Raw genomic sequence first — 9255 nt, 5'->3', positions numbered from 1 at the left:
CGAAGGCAAGTGAGAATGCTTCTAGCTTAGTGTACTCCTCTAAATGCTGCTGTTGAAGTCAACAGACCAGTGTCACCACTTGCAGCATCATGTAGTGCTAGTATTTCAGCAGCTGTCTTGTTCAATGGGGCTTAATTGCTGGCCTATGAATATTCACTTTTGACTGAAATTCAGCATATATGATCACAGTAAAGAGCAAATATTCTACCACCCTTTACAAAAGGTTGGGTTGGCCATTACAGTGAGGCAAAAACACTGCATTTTTCACCTGTAATACTCAAAAGGAGCCTGTTATTTGGCAAGCTGGCTGGTCGGGTAGCCTGATCCATTCTTTTATTATACTGGGTGTTCAAACTCAGCGACTGCACCTGGACAGGAAGATTTTCCACTAAAAAATGTGAGACTTTTTAGCACATGCACAGCAGCTGCATTAATACAAAACCCCAGGGCCAAGCCATTCTACTCTAACAGGTTGATTTTTCTGAACTATAGGAAATAAATAGCTCTAGAAGAGTCCCAATAGTTTGAGGCACAGTCTATTCGGTAGATAATAGCCCCAGCAGAACTCTTCCTTTATGTATTTAGCCAAAACGCAAAAGCAACAGGTAATCGCTCAACTTAATGCAGTTTAATTTAAAAGAACATTAAATTGCAGTAGCAAACAGCACTGAAATTCCAAGTTACAGCAGACAATCCACCTTAGCTCTGGATTTCCTGATTAACAGGTGGGCATCACAATCTTACACACTCGCTGAAGAAAGAAAGCTAATGAGTTTAAAAAAAAAAAAAGTCCTCTTTGTATCCATAGAGGAATCAGACCACCTTAACCATGACTTTCCTTTTATGAGAAGACAAAGCAGGCATACTCAAAACACTGAGATTATACGGGAATGGTTTGATTCTTGAATGTACTTGACCTTGTACTTTTAACACATCCCAGCAACATATTTACTCTTACCAACTGTTTGCGTTACTGCTTTGAGACCATTTTCTGTGTATTGACCATTGTAACTGTTCTTGCAGCCAACAAGCTACTTTATTATGAAGATCACTCATATAGCTTTAAGGAATCAAAATAGGAATAAAAATAGTGCTGCTTGTATCTTCCCAGCTCCATGTATTATCCTGACTCAGACTTCATTTGGGGAAGTGGTGCATTCCTGGAGCAAAAACAGAGAAGACAAGACAGGCCTCCCACCACCAGAAGAGAGGGCATCAGCAAAGTGGGTCTTCCCAGAGGAATAGAAACTCTTCTAAAAACCATTTAGAAATACTACGAAGCCCAAGAAGCTGGTGCCCATTCTTAAAGTGATTTGTGATTGTACACATGGAAAAAATAGATACTCTTAATGTGGTGTGTACATACACTTTAAAATAAGTATTTCAGCACACTCCATTTATATACAAATCTTCTTCAAGGGAAGCGCTTGGAAGACAGCGGGACTAAGAAGTAGACCACTGAAACAGATCAGGCTGGTTCAGTTCCTAGACCACTCATCAAAGGGAAGTCCATGGCATCCAATAGAGTTACATGCTAAGGGGTGACGGAAGTTGTGTAAGATCACTGTACATTTAGAGATCTCCATCTTGCACTTCCTGGAGGATGCACAACACTGACTTGTGTGGGATCCCGCACTCTTGCAGGGACTTTGTAAGGTCAGGAAAGCTCCTCCTAGGCACTTCCATTGTTTCAACACGACAGTGTTTGTATTTGGTTGTGTGCTTTTGTTCTGCCACAGCAAGGACCGTCTGAAGGCTGTCTGTAGGCCTGAAGTGATGTTCAAATCTTTGACCAGAAGGAGACCTAACGGCAAGCAGCAGTCTTGGTTCTTTCTTCAGTGGCTCCTCCAAGTTTAAAATTGATGATGAACAGCTTTCTTCTCTTGTTTTCCTTAAGAGCTTCTTCTCAGAAATGGGAGGTTGGACTTTTGAGTATTCCCCTCTAGCCCCTTCTTTCTCTGTCATACCAGTGGATTTTCCCTCTCCAGGAAGAGCTTTGGATGGTTGCTCCTCCTCCTGTCTACTACTCATTTTCAGTTTGTTGGTCTGTTCAATCACTGTTTCCACAGCACTCTTCCCCAAGCCCTTCCTGCTGATGGACGGGAGCACTCTGTACTTATTTAGGGAAGAGGAGGTCCTCAAGGGCACTTGTTGGAGGAGCTCTGGGATTTCATCAGGAGACACCTGCCCAGGCTGGTAAGATTGTTTGGTAGATGATGCTCTTTGATTGCTTGCTGCTTCATAGGGAGCTGCTGGCTGAGGGGAGGATGGCACTCTATAAGAATAGGCCTCCACGCTATGGGAGTAATTCAAGCTTGATCTTGTACGTCCCTTGGCAGATTTCGGCCGGGTAACATGCATGTTGATGGTGTTTGACCGCCAAATGAAAGCTTCTGCAGTGCCCAAAGTGGTGTTGCATTCAGATGGTGCTATGTTCAGAGGTGCTACTGTGGCCATTGCTTCTCAAGACACCTGTAGAAGGGATGACAGAGGGAAGAAAAAAGTTACAGGAATCGGTCAAATCTCTACAGCTTTTTATTTCACTAGAGTACCCCTGTTTTTATGCTGCACTGTGTTTAACATGATAGTAGGGTATCCTGGCATATATTGATTCACTGTGTGTGGGGAGATTACAGAACAGCACTGTTGTTGTGTCAAGTATCAAGTTTTTGGCATGTATTCCCAGATGCTGGCTTTGTAACAGATCAAGGTTCCTTGTAGGAACAAACAAAAGTGGGTTTTATCTGGAAGGATCTCAAAGTGCCTTACAAGCTATGTACTCACAACATGATGCAGCCACATCTGGGATGAAGGGCTATGGTCAGCTGCACAACAGAGGAAGGGAAATGCTGATAAAGGACACCCGAGCAGTGAAAAGTGCAATGTTAATAATAGAACAGAGCAGATAAAACCTTGGTGGGTTTTTTTCAGGTCTCATGAGAGAGGTCCCCATGCAGCATGGTACTCCATTCACTAAGATCAGAATGATAAATGGGTGAGTCAGTCCCACTGGAATCAGAACCATGATTCTTGGGGAGTTCAAATATTAAAGCCAGATAACAAAAGAGAGGTTTTAAATCAGTTTACATAGTATACACTGTATATTAATGTTTGCACAGCATTATATATCAAGTGCTAAGTGTTCTTACTGGTCTTCAAGGATTTAAAGTAGGAGAAGCCTTTATTTTAATAAATGGAATGGGGTGTTATTATTTATCTTGCAGTAACGTCTAGAGTCACCAGCTGGGATTGGGGCCCACTAGTGCTAGGCACCATGCACTATGAGACAGTAACTGCCCCAAACAAACTAAGGGTGATGAGAGGAAGTATTATTATCCTTAACCAAGATCACATAAGCCTGTGGTAGCACCAGGAACTCGAGTCTCAGACCAGTGTTTTATCCACAATCCTTCCTCTCTAAGGGTATGTCTACACTGTAGCTTTAACCCGTGCTCCCAAACCCCAATACCATCCATACACAAAACCATCAAGCATGTGCTTATTTTGCACTTTGAACCCATGCTTGCTTGCATGGCTGGGGGTATGAGTTGTAGCTCAAGTAGTGCTTTAGCTCTGGCTGGAACTTGCCCATTTTGCAGTAAGGATGCAACTCATGTAATCCTTTATATCCTCCCCACAATTTCCCTTCTCTCCTCCCTGGAGGACAGGCAAGATCTCCCGCAACTGACAAAACCGTGAAAGGATCCTAGAGCATCTCAACACAAAAAATCATGGGCTCTGCCCCCAGACACACGAGGGAGTACAGATGCAGAGGGCAGGCAGTAGTGTCTTCGGCAGCACTCACTCCAGTCTTTGGCAGCATTGCGGTGGCAGAGGGGCTGTCCTTCAGTGCCACTGAAGACCAGAGCGAGTGAAGGACCCGACCCCGAAGTGCTGCTGAAGACCTGGAGCGCCGCCTGACCCACCGCCAGAGACCTGGAGCACCCTCGGGTGAGTACTAGCGGGTGGCACCTTTAATCTCCGCTCCCCGTTTTCTGAGGGCAGGGCTTTGCTGTGGGAATGCTCACACCCAAGCTAGACTAACCTGCGTGTGCTAACCCAATCCCAGGATAACTCTGTAGTGTAGCCAGTTGTGCACTTGTCAGTTTGTACAAAGGTTTTAGTGAAAAACATTTTTTATTCTGTTGTTATTCACTTATTGAATGTGGCAAGTGAATGTATGTGGAGGAGCAGATATGAAATCATTGCTGTTTCTGCGGTGTCAATTAAGTTCCCAGTGTGGACTTTTAGGTAAGACTGACTGCACTTTGGCTTTTAAAAAATGTTGAAGTCTCTTATTTAAGTCTTTTGAGCCACTATGGCTGATTCAATCCACTGAAACCTGTTGTAAGTGACCAGTCAAAAGACCTTGAAGCTCATCTCCTTAATGGGTGTTACTATATAGGCCTTCTAATAAAGATGGAGTAGAATTCTACTCAGTGGCTCTGATCCTCAGCTGCAATGAGATCACTTTGCTCCACCAATTCAAAGCAGCCTTAGAGCCACAGCAAGATCACCCCTGAATAGGAGGATTGTTCAGTGGCTTAGAATTAGGATAATGATGCCGACATCACCAGCTCGCTTGGTAAGGGTGTTTTGGCCAAGGGAAAAGGGGCAAGTTTTCCATATGACCTGGCAATCCCTGGATGCCATAATGGTACCTTGAACCACTGTCACACACTGGCTACCCGAAAACCAAACAAAACGTTGGGAATGACCAGTCTTTAGCAATGGCAGGTTTATTTGGATTTACACTCCTCTGCAGGGAAAGCTGCCCTCCCCACCCCCGCCATCTAACCCACCTTCATAATCCAATGCCTCCTCAAGTGCATAAACCGTCTGTTACTCCAAGGGGGATGCCAACATTCATGTTCCACCGTATTCATCAAATTAACAAGAGTTGGAAAACCAGATGCTCCTGGGCCTTTTGCCAGTGATGTGTTATTTAACACCTTGTTTCTTCGCCTTCCTCTCTTGTCTCAGTGAAATGGAAATGATCAGTAAATTAAACAATGTCTAGCAAAGACAAAGTACAGTCTCAATGTACAGGTGTGCCTTGACATGCTTTCCCTATTAAGCTGTTCTAAGGTACAATGATCATCACTCAGCCACTTGAATACGTGATCAATTTAGTTACAACACAATAAATGTACAACGAAGACGACTGACAGTAATAATTTGGACACAAAATCTAAGTCACCAATAATAATTTCCTAGGAGTATATGAAAAGGGCAGGAGTGTTATTTGGTTTTGAATATCTTCAAATAAACTAGAAGGCAGCAAAATCAATATCCCAGAATCACAGAATATCAGAGTTGGAAGGGACCTCAGGAGATCATCTAGTCCAACCCCCTGCTCAAAGCAGGACCAATCCCCAATTTTTTTTTTTTGCCCCAGATCCCTAAATGGCCCCCTCAACCTCAACCCTGGGTTTAGCAAATATGAAGAGCTAAAAGCTCTTACACCCCTTCAAAGAAGGATTTGTGAACATGGCAAATCAGAGTTACCAGCTATCTAGAAATATACTGACAGTGAGCAAAATTATGAATAATCCTCTAAGAAATTCTGTTTGCACCTTCTGAGTGCTGGACAGCATCATTTCATTTTAAAATAAATGTTTTGCATTTAAAATTGTCACACCATAGAATCATAGAATCATAGAATATCAGGGTTGGAAGGGACCCCAGAAGGTCATCTAGTCCAAACCCCCTGCTCAAAGCAGGACCAAGTCCCAGTTAAATCATCCTAGCCAGGGCTTTGTCAAGCCTGACCTTAAAAACCTCTAAGGAAGGAGATTCTACCACCTCCCTAGGTAACGCATTCCAGTGTTTCACCACCCTCTTAGTGAAAAAGTTTTTCCTAATATCCAATCTAAACCTCCCCCATTGCAACTTGAGACCATTACTCCTCGTTCTGTCATCTGCTACCATTGAGAACAGTCTAGAGCCATCCTCTTTGAAACCCCCTTTCAGGTAGTTGAAAGCAGCTATCAAATCCCCCCTCATTCTTCTCTTCTGCAGACTAAACAATCCCAGCTCCCTCAGCCTCTCCTCATAAGTCATGTGCTCTAGACCCCTAATCATTTTTGTTGCCCTTCGCTGTACTCTTTCCAATTTATCCACATCCTTCTTGTAGTGTGGGGCCCAAAACTGGACACAGTACTCCAGATGAGGCCTCACCAGTGTCGAATAGAGGGGAACGATCACGTCCCTCGATCTGCTCGCTATGCCCCTACTTATACATCCCAAAATGCCATTGGCCTTCTTGGCAACAAGGGCACACTGCTGACTCATATCCAGCTTCTCGTCCACTGTCACCCCTAGGTCCTTTTCCGCAGAACTGCTGCCGAGCCATTCGGTCCCTAGTCTGTAGCGGTGCATTGGATTCTTCCATCCTAAGTGCAGGACCCTGCACTTATCCTTATTGAACCTCATTAGATTTCTTTTGGCCCAATCTTCCAATTTGTCTAGGTCCTTCTGTATCCTATCCCTCCCCTCCAGCATATCTACCACTCCTCCCAGTTTAGTATCATCCGCAAATTTGCTGAGAGTGCAATCCACACCATCCTCCAGATCATTTATGAAGATATTGAACAAAAAGTCTTTAAACAAGACACATTTTAAACCTGAGTTTCTCAATCAGAGGCCCATATTAATAGAGCTGTGCACTGTATTAATAAGATTTTAAGCAGCTGAAGACCCAAGACAGTAGTCACTGCTTTCCCAAAGGGCATAGACAATGGAGAGGACAGGGAGTTCTTTTGAACAAATGGGTATAATTACTGAGCAAGCAATCCAATACTCACTTGACTTGACCTTTCTTGACTTTGTGCAATTGTGGTGGTATCTAAAGCTTAGTCCAAGGGAGCCCTAATTTGGTGAGGGCAGCATTGGCAACTAGCCAGTAGCCCAAGGGCTACATGCATTTTGTATATGTTTACAGTTAGTTAAATCAACAATAAATACACAAATCCCCTTGACTGATGAAGAGAAGCTGCATTGTCATTTGACAGGTTTCAGAGTAGCAGCCGTGTTAGTCTGTATTCGCAAAAAGAAAAGGAGTACTTGTGGCACCTTAGGTGCCACAAGTACTCTTTTTCTTATTGTCATTTGAGTGCACTAGTACTCAAACCTGCAGCTGAGCTGCTTTGTCCTCATGCTGCAGTTACAAGACAGGACGCCCACTGGTCAGCATTTAGGACTCTAAAGGATGCACGTTGGGTGTGGTACTAAGAGGCCTTATGCTTTCAAAAGGGGCCACCAATTTTGAGGCCTTCAGGTTTTGGGTGCCTCACTTCAGTCAGGCTGGATGTGATTTTTCGGCCACGCTGAGCTCCTATCCGGAGCGGCTCAGGGCCTCTGAAAATCCATTTTTCAGATAACGCCCCCCCACCCCCCTCCCGGCTCTTGGCTAGCACTTTCCATCAGCTGACCGCCAAGCGGAGCTCCGAACCAACTGGGACCCAACGTTTTACAAAGCAGGGTCAGTGGGGAAACTGAGGGGAAGGGACTTGCCCGAGGTGACCCAGCCGGCCAGTGGCGGAGCTGGGAACAGGGTCTCCCCTGACGCCCAGTCCAGGGCTCGAGCTACTAGGCCACACCTGCCTCCCTTAGGAGCTCAAGTGGGGGGGGGGGACGCTCTGTGCGCCCGGCCGCGGGGGGGGGGGGACGCTCTGTGCGCCCGGCCGCGGGGGGGGGGGGGGGACGCTCTGTGCGCCCGGCCGCGGGGGGGGGGGGGGGGGGGGGGGGACGCTCTGTGCGCCCGGCCGCGGGGGGGGGGGGGGGAGGGGGGACGCTCTGTGCGCCCGGCCGCGGGGGGGGGGGGGGAGGGGGGACGCTCTGTGCGCCCGGCCGCGGGGGGGGGGGGGGAGGGGGGAAGGACTGGGCGCTTGTGCGGGTGGGAAGTCCGAGAAGTGTCTATCCCGAAGGTCGGCGGGGCGGGGCGGGGCGGGAGGGAGCCCGGGGGGGGGTGGTGCTTGGCCGGGCGAGGGGCTCCCGAAAGGACGAAGGGGGGGGGCGTCTCGGGGTCCCCCTAGGCGAGGAGGGGCCGGGGTGCAGGGCCCCCTCCCGGGAAGGGCCCGCGGGCGCACACGGGGCCGCCCGGCTGGTCCCGGTCTCTCACCTCCGCCCCGCTCCATCCGGCAGCCCGCGCCCAGCCCCGCCGGTAAACAGCCCCGCGTTGCCACGGCAACCGGCCCCGCCCGTCCCCCACTTCCGGCAGTGACCGGAACAAAGGCGACCCCCCCCCCCCCGCCTGAACCAAAGAGAGCAAAGGGAAGGCTGGCTAGAGCGTATCCCCCCCCAGTGCCCGCCGCCAGGGCCAGGGCCGCCCTCCCGCTCTGGGGTGACCAGGGTCCTGGGCCGGGCTCAGCCGGGGGGGCCCTTCCCAGGCCGCACGTCACCACGGCAACGCCCCGTGGCGTCACAATGCAGCGCAGTGCGGGGGGGCAGGGGCTCGGGCTCGGCCCCTCAGGGGCACGCTGCCCCCCCGGGAAATCCGTGAGGCTGCTCCGTGCACGTTGCCAGCTCTCAGCCCTCTTCCCTTACTATTACTGGGGGGGGGGGAATGTTCCTGCTTAGGGCCCCCCTGGGCTAGCACTGCCTCTGCGGCCGTGGTCCAGGCGTGTACAGCACCTAGCGCACTGGGGGCGCAATCTAGGGTTGCCAGGCGTCCGGTTTTCGGCCAGTTGAAAAGGGACCCTGGCGGCTCTGGTCAGCGCCGTGACCAGGCCGCTAAAAGTCCGGTCGGTGGCACAGTGAGGTAAGGCAGGTTTCCTGCCTGCCCTGGCTCCCGGCGTGTCCGGCTCCTAGGCACAGAAGCAGCCATTGGGGCTCTGCGCACTGCCCCCGCCCTGAGCGCCAGTTTCCCAGCTCCCATTGGCTGGGAACTGAGGCCAATGGGAGCTGCGGGGGCGGCACCTGCAGGTGCGGGCAGTGCACAGAGCCACCTGGCCCCTCTGTCTAGGAGCCGGACATTTGGGCCGCTACCTGGAGTCGCCTGAGGTAAGCGCTGTCCAGAGCCTGCGCTCTGAATCTACTCCTGCACCTCAACTCCCTGCCCCAGCCTTGAGCTCCCTCCCATACTCCGCACACTCCAACCCCCAGCCCTAACCCTGAGCCCCCCCATCCAAACTCCCTTCTGGAGCCCGCATCCCACACTGCCTCCCAGCCCTGAGCCTCCTCCGGCACCCCAAGCCTCTCATCCCCAGTCCCACCCCAGACTCCACACCCCCAGCCAGTGTGGTCCTCCGTTCC

The 9255-nt window shown here is 49.6% G+C and overlaps 1 protein-coding gene across 4 annotated transcripts; it reads right to left on the bottom strand.

The window, feature by feature from the left end:
- Positions 1-608: 608 nt before the first annotated feature.
- UBXN10 (UBX domain protein 10) lies at positions 609-8226 on the bottom strand. 4 transcript variants are annotated; one of them, XM_038376708.2, is made up of 3 exons: positions 8123-8226; positions 4803-4973; positions 609-2472 (listed from the first exon to the last, which is right to left on the bottom strand). In XM_038376708.2, exon 3 carries the CDS (start codon positions 2455-2457, stop codon positions 1573-1575), a length of 885 nt encoding a protein of 294 aa, XP_038232636.1. In that variant the 5' UTR covers positions 2458-2472; positions 4803-4973; positions 8123-8226; the 3' UTR covers positions 609-1572. The 4 variants fall into 4 exon arrangements, with proteins under 4 accessions (XP_038232636.1, XP_038232635.1, XP_043355740.1 ...); XM_038376707.2 differs by having other exon boundaries at positions 4803-5016; positions 8123-8211; XM_043499805.1 differs by having other exon boundaries at positions 4803-4978; positions 8123-8141.
- Positions 8227-9255: the final 1029 nt, after the last annotated feature.

The sequence above is a fragment of the Dermochelys coriacea genome, chromosome 18 (assembly GCF_009764565.3).
Source record: "Dermochelys coriacea isolate rDerCor1 chromosome 18, rDerCor1.pri.v4, whole genome shotgun sequence".
Lineage (NCBI taxonomy): Eukaryota > Metazoa > Chordata > Testudines > Dermochelyidae > Dermochelys > Dermochelys coriacea.
This window is presented reverse-complemented; position numbering and strand designations above follow the sequence as displayed.